General features: G+C 41.4%; 1 protein-coding gene across 5 annotated transcripts in view; it reads left to right on the forward strand.

The window, feature by feature from the left end:
- Positions 1–14,774: 14,774 nt before the first annotated feature.
- Positions 14,775–16,509, forward strand: part of SESN3 (sestrin 3) — a 62,716-nt gene continuing 60,981 nt past the window's right edge. For 2 of the 5 annotated variants that reach the window (XM_044751965.2, XM_044751964.2), the window contains exon 1: positions 14,775–15,233. In XM_044751965.2, the coding sequence (XP_044607900.1) occupies positions 15,156–15,233 (78 nt within the window). In that variant the 5' untranslated portion in view covers positions 14,775–15,155. The remainder of the gene's footprint in view (positions 15,234–16,509) is intronic. The other 3 variants (XM_070490418.1, XM_044751966.2, XM_044751970.2) reach the window with 3 other exon arrangements.

Below are 16,509 nucleotides of genomic sequence, written 5' to 3' on the forward strand. Positions count from 1 at the left end.
CACTTTTTCTCTGAATTTTAATTAGCATATCACATTCTAGTCTGCTGTACCCATTTGATATGTGCTATTTAACAGAGAAAAGCCTTGTTGAAGTGCAGTGCTAGAGTAACAACTTCATCAGGTAAGAATTCAAATTAGCAGACTTGTTGAGCACCCACAATTGGGCATGCTCCATTCTCTGTACCCGGGACACATGAATGAATAGAGCCCAGACAGAGATGTGTACCCTCATGGAGCTTACGGTTGAATGATGAAAATCATCTTTTCTTTTGGAAGAATATGACTGGGGTTGAGATTCTGTTCACGGACAGGACCAGAGGTAACCTGCAAGTTTTCAGCCATGTGAATGCCACCAACGCCTCCATTACCATTCCTCAAGGACACCTGCCTTCATTTGCTTAAACCATAGCTGACTCAGCATGGGCAGCACTAAACACAGACTAGCCACAGTGTGTCTGGGCAAACTCCCATCCATAACTTCCCCCTGGCAGGAGCAAGAACAACATCAAGCAGCAAATAGGCCAAGTCATCTCTAGGCCTTGCACTGCAAAAATCTTTTTAAGCACTTCTACTTTGCTTCCAGGATACTGTGGGTGACTTTTGAGGAGAATATGAGCAAGAGAGCAAAAGAACTGGGGTTTAGCAGTTTGCTATAGTTAGAAGGGAGTAGGGAGTAGGGCTGATGATGTAGAAAAGAAGCAGATTAATAAAAGAGATGGGAGACTGGAACATGAAAAATTGAAAATAGGTCAGATAAGTGACAGAGCCAAAGGCAAGAGACATTAAAAGGCTTTGAAATCATGTAGTCTTGTTGAATCTGCTTCTGGAGCCCCAGAAGGGTTGTGATACAAAGTCAGTGTAGCTAACATGTCACTGGGATCTGTGGGCTCTGAGGAACTCACCTGATCTCACTCTGGAATCCGGGTAGAATGATGTTGTTGAAGCACTGAAGAGAAAGGGCAAAGAGAACAGAGTTGAGGTGGTGCTGAACTGGCTCAGGAGCTGGCAGATTGGGGCTAGAGCCTCTACTCACTCCAGGCTGTTGTCCCATCTGGAGGATCAGACTGCTGGTCTTCATTCTGAAACTCCTTTGGGCACCACCAGGCCTGCAGAAACTATGGCACCAACACACCCAAGCATCTGCCTTCCCTTCTTTGCTTTTTCTACCCAGAAAAATGTTGCCCCTCCTTGTTCCCCTCCACATCTAGAACCTTATCCTTGTTTGGCAAAATGTACTCCTTAGTTCTTTGAAAGGGCTAAGAACTATAGTGAAAAAGCAAAAGTTATGTTCATGACATCTGAAGAAGGTGAAATCAACCTAAACGAGTTGCATCATTTGCTCAAGAGAACAAATTCATTTCTTATGACCTGGTAACGCAGTGACCTTTTTCATGTGCGCTCATAATTTGCAAGCCACAATAGTTTTGGCAGAAGAATTGCTTATCTCTTCTCCCAATGAATGCTTTGATAGACAACAGTATAAATATCCTGTAGCCTGCATTTTTGGTTTTGTAAACAACTAGGAAATAAATAAGGCATTTTGCCTGATGACCAAGGCAGACTCATAAATAGGCTTCTATAAACAGAGGGCAATTGTAAAAGGCAAAGATGACAGAAGCTGTGGCTTGGTCCATGCTTTATATATGCTGCTCATTATACCGTCCAGAAGACCCTCTCAGCCCAGACCTATATTTTAAAAAACAGACCTATTTATAGTATAGTTAGGTGCTTGCTTGAGTCATACAGAATACATCAGGTATATTATCTTTCATGATTTTTTCCTATCATGAAAGGTAGTTGCCTCCTGCAGAGTTAAATTGGGAATCATCAGCCATTGACTAGCAGGCAAAGCTCTTGAAATATTCCAAGGGACTCTGTCTCAGAATTCCATCTCTTACGTGGGAATAATATTTCCTTTTCATTAACTAGCAAACTGTACCTCTTCAGTTAAGAGCTTAAAGAATGATTACGACTCGCTAACTCTACCTTAGAAAAAAGAATTTGTTAAGAGCAGGACACACAAAGGTATATATACATATATGTGGGTGTGCACACACTCACCTAGAAAACTGTGCAAGTCCTAGTTCTAAAGAAAATCGTCTTTTTTCCTCTACAGAGAGGTTAGAATGAGGGATACATCATTATTTAATTTCTCCAAGCACTTTGGTTCTTCGTTTTTCAGCAGTGTCTCTGACACAGGGTTCTCTATCTTAGAATGTGATTGGATAGACTAACTGTCAGAAGACAAAGATGTACTTTGCAGACACAAGTGCAATAAAGATGCGTAATGATAAATGCTGCATGTTGTCAAGTGCTGGAGGCCGTTTTAATTCAAACAAACAGCAGCAAATGGCATCAGGAAACCCAAAACACTAGAATTCAAGTAAACTTCGATTGCTATTGAAAAAACATATCATTGTTGTACGAAACCTTTTAAAAATAATAACAGCTAACATTTACTGAGTGCTCATCATAGGAAGGACACTGTTCTAAGCACTTCACATATATTTTTTCGCTTAGTCCTCAAAAAACCCTAAAAAGTAAGTACTAAACAATGGAATTTGAACAGTTTTTGAACAGTGACCAGAGGATACAATATAGAGATAGAGAAAGAAAAGTTTTCAGTTTCACCCTTAACAGAGCTCTTAGGCAATACATCTCAGGTCACTTGTATAGTCTGTGAATGTTTCCATTTGCTTCCATTCTTCAACATTCTAGTGCCCCGTAGACATGTGAATCTCTAGATGTTCATGTCTTCTCAGAGAAATGAAAATGCTAACTGACAGGTCCTACATGTACAGAAATAACAGTAGAGTTATCTCACCAGCAGCAAGTCCAACCCAACCACAACCCTTCTCGTATTGCCCAGAGTGAGACATCATTTTCTTTCCTTTCCCATCCATAAAGTTTTCAAAGATGTGGCAAGGCACACTTGCAGAGACGATCCTCCTTGGTAAAAGGATACTTCTTTATTTTCTAAAAGCTTAGCAAATCCTGAGAACTATTTTATCTATGAGGTAGAGGACAGGTTCAAGGGGTGCTGAGCTCAGAATGAGCCCAGTATAAACAAAAGAGAGAAAGACAGACTTAGAAAAGGAAAAAGGGACACTGGCTTCTGCAGAGACTAGTCATAGATGCACTGGAATGGAAACCAAGATAAGTCCAGATCTATTACAGTTAGGTGAGATGAGCTCCTCTAAGGCTGGTAATTGGCTCTATAGAAACAGATCAGTTATTTAGGTACATTCCACATTTAACAAGCTGATTCAAATTAGAACAGTTACATGTGTTTATATTTCCACAACAAAATGACCTCCTAGTATATGCCTGGTCCCCTTTATACCCCATAAAGACCACCACGGTGATCTTCACCCTGAAAACTGATAACAAAGGCGTCCTCATTCACTTTATTTTTTTCCCACTACTTAGTTCTTAGAAACTTATAAGGAAATTTAACTTTGATTTCTGTTTGTTTTTACTTTAAAAAAAATCTTTTTGGTTCAAAAACCCTAGAAAATCATTAAACTGAGCTAGCAGGTATTAAGTCTGAATGAAGGCTAAAGAGTGGAAAGGAGGAATGTCTTTTTTTTTTTTTTCCTGAGGAAGCCTGGCCCTGAGCTAACATCCATGCCCATCTTCCTCTACTTTCTATGTGGGACGCCTACCACAGCATGGCTTTTGCCAAGCGGTGCCATGTCCACACCCAGGATCCGAACCGGCAAACCCCTCACCACCGAGAAGCAGAACGTGTACACTTAACCGCTGCGCCACTGGGCTGGCCCCAGGAGGAACTCCTTTTGTCTCTCAAGGTTTTCTTCACGGGCAGTTGCTAGCGTAGACATGTTAGAACCACTTTGACATTAAACTTGGAGAGGAGAAGAGGTTAGAGTAATAGATTACTGATCTCTATTCTCCAACTAGGAACACAAAAAATTTCTAAAAAGTTTGAGGTTTTTGCAAAGCAGACTTTCTTAATAAAACGTAGGCTGTAAGAATTTTTTATGTGCAGAAACTAAAATGGGGTTTTCTGGCCCAGTGAGTTCTAGTTCTTTCTTTTGGAATGTCTGTTTCACATCCATTTACTAATGAGAACTAAGAGTAATATTTCATATTTGTAAGTGCCTGACATGGAAATGAAGGAAGATTGTTTCAGGCAGTCTCTCTTGGTTGAAAGAAACAGAGGCGTACTCAAGTTACTTCACAAAATTAGTGGTGGGAGGGAATTAGACAGGGGAAGGGAATTGTTACAAGGATGCACAGCAGGGACTAGAACTGGAAACACACCAGGATTGAAGGCAACTCGAAATTCCAGGGTCTTAGTGTTTTTCTTTCTGTTACTGCTCCCATCTTCCTTTCTAACCAGCTTTCTCGGCCTTTAATCTCTCTCTGTTCTGTTTCTTCATAGTTTTAGCTTGCATATGGTTTATGGTATCCTCTCACAATCAGACTTTGCTGCCAATTGGCTTAGTATCTTAGTTTCCCATTGCCAAATTTCCAAGAAAGGCATCTTATTGGCCCAGATTGTGATTTTAAACTAGTCCATATAGATGGCTAGCCAGGTCAGAGAATGGCTGTCTTTGAGTCAAGTATCTACCCCTTGGTCCACTCATCTAAGACAAGGAGCAAATATGTAGTATAGAGCATGACTATTTAGAATGAGGCCACAAGTAGAAAGATTTCCTTAGAGGAGGATATGGATGTGACAGGTTGAGATAAATATCTCTAGTTTGTTGGCAGATTATGTGGAAATCAATTTGTTCATCTTCTTTCTTAAAGGAGTTAATCTCAACTAACCACAGTAGACCTGGACTATCCTTGATACAGCATGTGAGAATAGCAACAGCACTTTCTTTCCCCTTCTCTTTCCCTCACCTTTACCAACTTTAGTGCTATTACATCCATCACTTTAGCTTCATGACTAGCCAAGTGCCTAGGAATCTTCAGACTTATATATCAAAACATTTGGAATTTCAATTTAAGAGTGCCAACAAAAATGTTTTTTGAATCCCAGGATCCCTCAATTGTTTTATTTTAGAGTAACATCCTAGTGGGCAATAAAATATTAGAATAGGGAATAATTGATACTTCCTTGCTGGCTCCCATAGCATTTATTTCAATAGGAATCCAAAGTACAATAAGTACCCAAACTACAGTTGATGAATGCTTGGGAGATCTAAGTCAGTGAATCTCACAGTTTGGTAACCTAATACAGAGAATTAGTTCAAAGAATAGTTATAATAATGACTGATTGTATAAGGCCAACGCAGGATTGCATAACACTATAAATACTGGCATCAAGCAAATCTGGGTTCAAATCATAGCTCTGTCTTATAATAACTGTGACTTCAACCAAACCTTTAATCCCTATAACTAATTTGTAAAATGGAGATAATTGTAACTACTTCATGGGGGTTTTGTACATAGTAGGCAAGACAACATATGTAGATTATTGCAAAACGACTGGCACATAGAAGGCACTCAGTAAATGGTAGTGATTGCTTCTATTACTATATCTATTATGATTATAAGATCATTACCATGGGTGTTATGAGGATTAGAGAATATAGATTAGAGATATGAGGGTTATCTTCAAATACTTTACAGTATTAAGAGAAATAATATAGATGTACATATTAGAAATGGTACTACATACATATATATAACTTACACATACACAAGTGGAACGCAGCACAATGGTGCATTAAATGTGAGATGTTAAGTGTGAAATAAAGATGTTAAGTGATATTCTTTAATCAGGAAAAGGAGGTTAAATTCTGGTGAATTTTTAATAGGGATAGTGCCTCTTAGAAAAGAAAGGAGGAATTGCTCCCAGCATGAAAGTTTGTCTATTGTAATATAAAAAGCCAGGATTCATAGAAGTTTCATAACTAGAGCATGAGCTGTATTAAAAGGGGGAATTGAAACATTAAGATGAGAGTTGGAAATGGAAAGGACTTACTGGATGGAATACATGGGAGTCACTGTTGGAAACCAAGGGACAGCCCACTACTTGGCTTTACATTTTACTTCCTCACAGAGGCCTAGAGCAGATTCCCCTACTGTGTGTTCCCTTCCTGTGTTTTCCTCCCATAACACTCATTATATATTGGCAGTATTTGTTTAAAGTCCATCTTCTCTGCTAGGTTATAAGTTCTGTAAGACCCTGATACTCACGTTCATCACTTTATCTCCGTGATTAGCCAAGTGCCTGGCACACAGTAAGCACTCCACAAACATATGCTGAGTGAATGAATGCAAGAATGACTTAAGTAATGAATATGGAATTAGTAGGTGATTTCATCATGTGCTGTTCTGTTTTGTTCTCTAATATTTATGAGAGTTAACCCCATTTTCCTGTTGACAGTGTAAATTGCATTAAGACAGAGGAACAATACTGTTCCATGCCTCCATCACTACCACTAAGAGGCATCCGGTTGCAGACATAAATGCTCAAAAGATCTTTCTGAGCTCTTTGCTAATACTCTTTTTCACTCTCTATTCTCCATTTTCTATTTATCTTCTATTACGATGCAGAGATCATACCCCAGTCTCAGTATTAGATTATAAACTTGTCTTTGCTATTTTTGTCACCAGGACTTCCTGCTTGGTAAGGGACCAATAAATAAATGGGTGAATAAAGGAATATGTGGACAGCATATATTTCAAAGCATACTCTTCCAAACTTGCAGCCTTCCAGAATCTCCCAACTGGCTCTTGTGATTCCAAACTTGCAGTTCATGTAGGAATGCATTATCTCAAGCCAACATTTTATCTTTGAGATTGCTGTCTTTGTTGTTCTCATTCAAGTAAATTCTGAAAGTTTTGTCTTGCTAACAAGGCAAATTTTGCTTTTGCACGAAAATCTTTTTACAATTTTAAGACAATTTGGGAACTTTTGTTGGTAAAAGTAACATGTTCAGTTGCTTTCTAGTTAACAAACTCTAATACATCCAATCATTTTTCCCAACAAGCTTCTTGAGCACCTCTTAGGTTACAAATACTTGAAATACTCAGATGATGAAGACTCACCCCTGAATATGCTAAATTCTGTATATACCATAGTGACATTCAGGGGGTCTGAAAATTGAAGTGTAGATTGTTCCTGCCTAAGGGCTCCTTCAATCTCACCTCAGTCCTACTGACAGATTTTGTGAGAGATTTCCTGTAAACCTCTCACAAAAGAATATAATTGCATCTAAGACTTCTGAATCTACATGTTATAACTCCTCTGTACTCCCATTAACTACATCCTACTCCCAAACCTCTGACTCTTGTGTGAATGTTCTATTTTATTCATCTGCTTTCCTTTTCAACATCCAGACAGCCAGTAGATTTCACAATGATCTTTCTTTGAAATATACAAAATATTTCTCCATCTCAGTTCCCTCATCTCTGAAAGTAGGATATTGAGAATTTGGGACAGTGAATTTGGATTATCAAAGAGACAAACAGACTAACAGGAGAAATAATCTCTGAGGAAACAAAGGAAAACCAACACAACTCTGGGGATTTTTGAGAATAGAGCTGCTTTTACTTTCTGTCTGCCCACTTGAAGAAATTCTACTTCTCCTATATCCTGCTTACACTAGATTCTCATGGAAATACTAAGACAAAACAAATTCACAGAATTTTAGAGCCTGAAAGTTCTTTGTAATTCTTTATTCAGACATGGATTAACCACAAACTTAACGAAGTTTTAATTTTAGTGTCCATCACTAGCATTGGCCCCTTCCAAGGCCCTGGGAGAGTTCTGAGCCATATGTTCACATGGTCATATTTTTAATTAAATTTCAAAAGTAAGCTATTTTAACCATTATTGTTAACAACCACAGTCTCTTTGCACTCCAGTTTACCTCTTTCAAATTCTCTCTCATGCTGGAGGAACTGGGGAAACTATAGGTATTTTTGTTGATCTGGCTAAGGGGAAGTTGAGAGGGAGATATCTTTAGCTTGGGTTTAGTGGGTTATATATATCTGTAGATCACAATCATTTCAGTGTGTGGTTGTTGTTTCGAGTTATCCCAAAGTAAGAAGGGGTTCTAGGAATATTTCCACACTTGCCAAGCCAATTCACCAGTATCATGTCACAAAGATGTATGCATATATGTCTTAGGGCACTTAGCACTGGAAATGTATGCTACCGGGAGGATCAAACTATCTTTTCACTCTCTCCATAGAAGATAATATCGCAAAAATCATTGCCATATGAAGAGGAAATCAGAGGATACAGCCCAAAAAATGAGATGAATAAAAGTAAGATAGGGTTGTATCAGATAATTTTAAAAAATTTATTTATTTGGATTTTGTGATGTTTATGGTATTTTCAATCTTTTTAAAATTTATTGTGATTTTGTTGCTGATTTTAAATAAGTATTTGCTTTCATAACTAATTTTGCATCCATAATTTTATATTTTTTTCTTAAAGGTCCCCACAATATATAAGCTTCACTCCCCCTAAAACCTGGATCTGGCCCTGAGCTTACTTAATCACCCTTCCACATTTAACAAATGAGGAAACTGAGGCCCAACATCTCATAGATCACAGCAGTACAGAACTAAACCCTAGGTCTCTTGACTTTCGGTCCATTGCTATTTCGACTGTCCCACATTATCTGACTTTTGAGAAGTACCTCAAAAATCAAAGATCCTCACTGAAAAATAAAAAGAAGCAAATTTTAAAAAATCTCCTGACTGCAGTATATAATAATAGAAAACACTTATATGGCATTTTGAAGTGCTTTACATGTAATTCTTTTAATCCTCAAAACAGTTCTCTGACTAAGCTAATATTATTTTAATATTCTCATTTTTCAGATGACAACCATTGAGACATAGAAAGTTTAAGTAACTAGACTAAGGTCACACAGAATGTGAAGAATATAACATCCTTTGTATTGTGGGAGCTAGCAGCAAACATTTTTTGAAGGTTTACAATGGTCTCGTCACTTTGTTGAGCACTATAGTGCACTATCTCATTCGATCTTACAATCATCCTTTCAGATGGGTAGCATTATTACTCCATCTTACAGACGAGGAGACTGAAGTGTAGAGATATTGGATAACTTGGTCATATATCTAGTGAGGGGCAAAGTCAGTACTCGAATCCATGTCTGACTCCAGAGCCAGAGCTCCTAGCCTCCAAAGTGATAATGCCCAACAAAGAAAACACCCTCGATGCTCTTTCACTGTTGCCACATTCTTTGTGGTCCCTTTCTCCTGAAGCCACAATAAGAATGGGGATGTGGGCAGAGTTAGAATAAGGAGTCGGTTAGCAGCATCAAGGACATAGTAGTCCCTTTTCAGACAACTGTCCTCTCTATTGTGGGATACACATATATGTTCCATTGTGTACACACATACACACACATATAGGTGTCAGGGTACTAGCTACACATCATGATATTTCTTGCACCTGACCTCTCTCTTCAACTTTTGTTGTAGCCAAGAGATGGCAAGTTTATTTTTAATTCATATTCTATGATAAAGAGTGATAGTCAGCAGATCACTAATTTAGATGCTGTAGAGAATTTACAGAGGTGGCAAATCCCTACAAATGTCAAGAAGATATATAAATAAAGTGGCAAAATGTAATGCTCAGGGAGTGACAGAGATTTTGGTAAATTTGGGTTGCCATGTCCAAAACCAAATAGCAAGTACTGGGCTCCCATAGATGGTTGCCAGGTGACAGCTTGAATCCAGTGTGACCAGATCTGATATGTTTCTCCATGAGAAACTAGAAATCTAGACTTTTGGTGAAAAATCTCCTAAATTGTAAATATTTTAAAATAATTCAATTTTTTTTAAAGCACTGTGCTGGTTAACATTGTGCAGGGCAAACAAACAAAAACAAACGCCACATTCGTAGGCCTCTCATTTGTAGTCTGCTTTATATGGGGTTAAACTGCAGGAAACTCTGAAATGGGAAGTTAGAAGAGAAGGCTGACAGAAATTTGGATCTTGTTGGAATACGTGTTCTTTAAAAAATGAGCTTTGGTAAGAATAACTTTCCCTGTGGAGGTGGGGGATTGAGGGGGTGGGATGGAAATGGGCACTAAAGCCGTGGCCTTTTGGGATCAGATCCTCCTAATTTCTCCTTTGGAGTAGGTTGGTCTTGAGCCTTAGGAAAAAATAGCAGGAATCTAATTAACAGCTCAAAGGGAGCAATCAATTTACAATTGTGTGAAGTGCAAATTCCTTTGTGCCCGAAACAAATTACAGAATTTGCAAATTTGTAAATAATGTGGCACTTACCCTGCAATCCAAAGGCTTTGGGTGGCCCCCAGAGAAAGAAAAAGAAGTCTGTGGAGGCAAAATGTTAGAAAATGACCTATTGTCTCAAGAAATGGAATTTTAAAAATATCTTTAGTAATTGATTTTTTCAATTGAATCCTTATTTAGGAACCATAAAGAGGCCCAGTTCTTAGGTCAGTAGAATGAGAATATCTAGAGAAGTAAACAATTTCAAGTCCAAAAGTCACAGAATGTTATTAACAGGGCACCTTCTTTCAAAACGCTAAACATAAATATTTGTCCCCAACCCTCCCCACACCCTTGGTTTTCGGCAAGAAGCCTCATTTTAGAAAAGAGACAGCAAGCCCCAGCCATAATAATTCTTATGTCCAATGTCAGAGAAGGAATAGTGACAGATAGGGACATGAACCCTAGTTCCCTTTTCCACAGCAGCAGTTTTTTTGAACCATTCAATTCACAAATATTTATTGAGGCCCTTTTATAAGCTCTTGCAGCTATTATTAGAGATTCAAAAGAAATACCCTACATGCTGAGTGAAATAAGTCAGAGGGAGAAAGTCAAATACCATATGATCTCACTCATAAGTAGAAGATAAAAACGACAAAAAAAAAAAACACATAGCATTGGAGATTGGACTGGTGGTTACCATTGGGGAAGGGGGGAGGGGGGAGGGCAAAAGGGGTGATTAGGGTCACATGTGAGGGGATGCACTATAATTAGTGTTCGGGTGGTGAACATGATGTAACGTATCCAGAATTTGAAATATGATGTACATCCGAAAAAAATAAAAATTAAAACAAACAAACAAACAAAAAAACAAAAGAAATACCCTAGAAGAATATATGCTGTGTTTAAGAAAGTAAGAGTTATTTTCTCCAAGATTTTTTTAAGCACTTCTCTCTGGGTTGAGTTGAGACTACAAAGTAAATGTAACTCCATCCTTGCCCTCAAGGGGTTTACAGTGTAATGAGAAAATAAAATTTAACCCAATCATTTCAATACTGAGCCTGATGCTAAAGAAGAGGTATGAGAGAGGCACCACGGACACTTTGACAACTGCTTGACTCTACCAGGAGACCTTTCAACAAGAGAAGAAAATCACCAGGCAGACGGAAGTGGAGGGCCTTGGAGGTAGAGGTGAGGGGACTATTGATAGGACTTATGTAGGAGAATGACAGATCAGATTTGTGCTTTCAAATGATTCTCTCCCCGTGTTCTTATTCACTATGAGATGAGTGCAAATTGGGTACACCTTTCCACAAAATATTTTAGCAAATTGCATCGAGAACCTAAAAACATACTCATATCCTTTCAGCTGGAAATTCCACATCTAGGAATCAGAGAAACTGCCAGAAACTTACGTATGAGGAAGCTTATCACAGCATTATTTATAACTATGAAAAACTGGAAACAACCTACACGTTCAATAGTGGAGTAATGTAATGGTTAACTAAATTATGGTGCATCCAAGCCATGTGATTTTTATGCGCTACTTATTTTTAAAAATCACATTTTAAAAGAATATTTCAAAGCGAGCAAAAATGATTTTAAAAAATGATGTAAATGTTTAATGAAGTATCATCCTAATTATGTAATAAAAAAATGAAAAAGTAGTTCTCAACATGGGTTGTGATTTTCACCCATACCCTTCTTTTCTAAAGTTCTCTCTTGTTTTAGACATAGCACCAGACAACAAAAGGGATGGAGTTTCTCCTTGTTCTGTGTGAAATCAAAAGAATTGGCTTTTGTTTCCTTCTCTCTTAACTAACAGCGTGATCCAGGATTTGCAAGTCACTTATTCTCTAAATGACATTCTCTTTATGATGTCCAGGCTGACTAGGAGAGGAAGAGAGGCCAGGTGGGAAATGGAAAGAAAGGAGGGATCCAGAAGCTGAACATTACCATGACAGCAGAAAACAAGTATGATGGGACTGAGGGTAGCAAGGACTAGAAGCAAGGATGGTTGTTGTGTATTGACAATGAGTTACTAGATTGAAGATTTCAGGGGTGGAACATAAACACATATAGTATAACAGTCCAATATATATAAGAAATGTCACAATGCAGTACATGGTTAACTGCCAAATAAACGGCACTATAGACAACGAATGTTATAAAAATTTGGAGGAGTTTGGTGGAGAGAGCCTTCATTTGGTCACACACATGTATCTGACCATGTATCAATGAAGATATTCCTCTAAAACCTTGTAGCAATCCTTGTTAGAGAGTATGGTTGTGTAGGGTTGGACTTTCTTGGCCATCTTTTCTTTTAGTTATTGAAGAACTTAAAGGACTTCATTGTGAAAGGATTTTAGCTATTAAGTAAAAGGAAATGTTACAAGAAGAATATGATAGAAAACAACTTGAAGCTAAAATATTATTTGAGAAAATTCAATCTCTGTACAAAAATTCACTTCATTCTTCAATTTCTCCTTTCCTTTAAAATGTATTCACATAAAATCTGCTTTACAAGACAGAACCAGCCAGGAAGACAGCCCAAGAAATTTACCACTAAATGGGGACACATATGTGTTTCAGTTCTTAGGAAAACTGCCTTGCTAACTTTCTCCCTGCTTCTTAGTATTGAAAGGCATGTGGTAATTTCTCCCTTGCTGAATTTTCTTGCCTTTACAGTTTCTTCTAACTGAATGTTAAGCATCTTCCCCTTATCATTGTTACCCTAGGCTATATATGTCTATACAGCATCAAGCAACCTTTAAGTATCACTCGTTAGATGGATCAACACGCTTACCCAGTCACATAACTTAGACCTTTTTAGTGTTTTCCAGTCTATTTTAATCTATTTAAACCTGACACTGCCAGATTTCCATTTCCTTTGTTCCTTGTGTAGACTTCGTTTAAGCGTGTTGGTCTCTAAAAAGGACAGAGAGGAGGCAGCTGTTGAAAAATGAGGAGATTGGCAGTTTTAACCACACAATTTGGTCTAATGGCTTTGATATGCTAAACTTGCTAGCTCCTCCAAGTGTACCTTTCTGATTTTGCATCACAACACCACACTGAATCCCTAATGAAACCAGGGTAGTCTTTTAAATTAAAAAGAAAAGACAGAAATGCAAACCAGTGCAACCGTTCTTTTAAATCATCTCCACAGATTCATTCTGTGAACGGCAGGCCTTCGCAAATCCTTGTGCACTAGAGACCTTTAAAAAAGGAGAAGCCGAGAATACTGATCGTGTTCTAAAGAGCGAAAACAGGTGATGTCATAACGCACAGTCCTGTGTGGTCACAGCCAAGGCCGGGTGGGGAGCTGGGGCTCCAGTGAGACGGAGCTCCGCGCCAGTGGGTGAAGCAAGTTATCTCCGGGGCCCGGAGGACACCGGTGAGGACCGGGCACCAATCAGGTTCTCGCTCCGCGCCTGCCTTTGTTCTCACTGGGGAGCAGGTTTTGGGGTGTCTCGCGTCGGGAGCCCGCAATCGACTAGCACGCGCATTGCTGGCCCCCTTGGGAGACCTAGCTCCCCAACTCGCCTGTACCCCAACACCCTGCCAGCCAGAGCTTTCCCCAATTACATCTGCCTTCTCTCCCCAGAGCATGGACGCCTAAATCCTGACTCACCATTTTTAGCTTTGGAAGAGGCAGGTCCAGCCCAACAGTTTTAAAAGGCAATTTGTTCTCTGAACCTTCCTTCCCAAGCAGGGCTCTGTGCTCTGTGTGTGTCTGGCCAGCCGTCTCAGAAAGGGCTTTTGGGTGAGAGGATAAACCTGTTTCTTTGGCCCTCTCGTGCTGGACAAATAAAGGAAGTTTCATTGCTGAGATGACTGCGAGAAGGGGCTTCAGATCGAGGAGGAAACCGCTAAACCAGAGGTTTTGTCTTTTTTCCCCCTCACTCGATTAATGGTGTAAATATACCTCAAACATCTATCCCCTAACCCCCACCCAAACCTCAGGTAACTGGTCTTTTGTAAAACAAGGGTCACGATAAATGATGCATAAAGTTCTTTGAGATCCCTGGAAGCAAAGTGCTACGTGACTGCAGTCTTCCTTACAGCTAAGCTAAGATTGTGGCTGAGAGAAAGCCTAACCGCTGCCCTGATGGTATGAACGTTTCAGTTCCCCCTCCCTTCCCAACCTTTCTCAAGAAATCAGGAAATTTTTAGCTCAGTCTTAGACCCGCTAGCGAGCTCTAGCTCCCAGTTATTTTTCTCACCCTCCTCACCATTTCTGCAGGGACCTAGGGAAGGGGGCGTGGCCTGCCTTAGATAAGGGGCTGGGCTCCCCGGGATAATTTGCATACAACACACCCTCTTTCTCCTATTGGCGGAGCAGCACAAACTATATTCCCTCCCACTTCACTACCTAACTAACCCGCCAGCTCCCTTCAGTTCGGAGCCTCGGAGACAAACTTAACTTGCCCGGAGATTCAAGGCGTCCTCGGCCTCTGTGATTGGCCGGCGCAGCTCCCAGCCGGGCTCTAGTTGCTCATTGGCTGCGGGCTAGCGCCCCGGGGGCGTGGCCGGAGCTGTCCGATTGGCGGGAGGGGGCGGTACCGGAGCGCGGTGGTGGTGAAGGCGGTGGGGAGGCGGGGGCGGGGCCGCACTGAGGCGCTGCGGCGGCGGCGGCGGCTGCAGCGGTGGCGGCTGCTCATCCTAGCCTGGCGGGGGCGGGGGTCTGAAGGATGGGGGCGGGTGGAACAACGGGCCGGTGAGGAGCAGCCGCCGCCGTCTCCGCCGTCGCTTTGGCAGCCGCCGCAGTGGTCGCCTCGGGCAGCGCCGCTCGCTCTCGGGCCGTCGCTTCCCATCCCGACATCCCGCCCGGAGGAGGCTGAGGCTGAAGCGCGGCCGGCGGCGGGGGGACAGTCAGGCCCCTCAGCGGCGCGGGCGGCCGCAGTGACAGCCCGGCCCCGGCCCGCAGCCTGCCCTCACCCTCGGCGCCCGCAGCCACAATGAACCGGGGCAGCAGCAGCCCGTCGGCCGCCGCCAACTACCTGCTCTGTACAAACTGCCGGAAAGTGCTGCGGAAGGTACGGGCTCGGCCTGGGGTCCGGCCCGAGAGGGGCCTTCCTCCCGCCGGGTCTCGGGCTGCTCGGCCCCGGGGCGCACTCTTGGGGCGAGGCTCAGAGGGATCCCGGGGCACCTTTGCTGCGCCGAGACCGAAGAAGGGGGCGTGGGTTAGGGTGGAGGGTTGGCACTGCTGCTGTTTTTTATCTCCACCGGGACAGACGGTAGTCCAGAGGGGTTGGGGATCTTTTTCCTTTTTTTTTTTTTTGGTCCCTGTGGTCTGTTTTTCGGCTCACCTCCCTGCCTTTCCATCCCGGGCCTGCTCTTCGGGCGGAGAGAAGGAGGGACCGGTACGATCCTTCTCCCGCTGCTGGGGATGGAGGTCGCTGTGAAACCAGAGCAGCCTGGGCTGATCTTGAGGAACCGGCCCCCTCTTTGCTGCTGCTAACTCTGGCGGGCGTTGTTTTTGCTTATTCGGTTGCTTTTGCCTTCCTTGCGCGCTCTTTCCGAACACCCCCTTTTTTACATTCTTCTGATAATCGTCTTGGGTCTATAGTTCAGTCCCGAAAGGAACTGGTAAAGCAGCTTAAACTTTATGCCCATGGGAAATGCTATTCGACCTCACAGTTCCTCAGGCTGGGGTTGGGGGAGGAGGAGACTGAGGCGGACGTGGGTTATCCCCCCTTAGCACCTCCTTGCCCCCTTGTGATGGTCCAGAAAAATCAGACTCACAATCATGTTATTACTTCCCAGAGTGACTGATAGAAAGTTTTCTCCAGTATTGTTTAGCTTACTTGGCTTAATCGCTCCGTTAAGGGCGGGGGGGAGGGGGAGTGCCGTGAAAAGATGTCGTTTTAGACCGAGAAAAGCTTTTAATCAGACTTTCACAGCCGCCTTTGCATAGTATTATAATCAGTTTATTCTTCTCCAAAGTCTATTTTTGCATTTCATTAAGTGGAAACATTAGTTGAGGTGCTTCTGTGTGTCCAGTACAAATGAATTAAAATTGCTGAGCTGTGCAAATGCGTCGGGACTGAAAGACCAAGATGAATACGGCGCCGTTTTTAGTCAGTTTCGCTAAATACAGTTCAATTGGGATTGTTCTTTATATATCAGAAAAAGAAAGAAAGCGTGTAAGTAAGCAAGCTCAAATATTTGCGCTCTTTGTCCAAAAACTGTTTTTCTTCCTCTGTGGGTCAGGCCAAGTGCCAATCAAAGTTGTTTTTCAAGCCTCTTTTCCCTGCAGCAGGGCTGCTGCTGCTTTTTTTTTTTTTTTCCTATTTCATTTGAGAGCATAAA

The sequence above is a fragment of the Equus asinus genome, chromosome 20 (assembly GCF_041296235.1).
Source record: "Equus asinus isolate D_3611 breed Donkey chromosome 20, EquAss-T2T_v2, whole genome shotgun sequence".
Taxonomy (NCBI): Eukaryota; Metazoa; Chordata; class Mammalia; order Perissodactyla; family Equidae; genus Equus; species Equus asinus.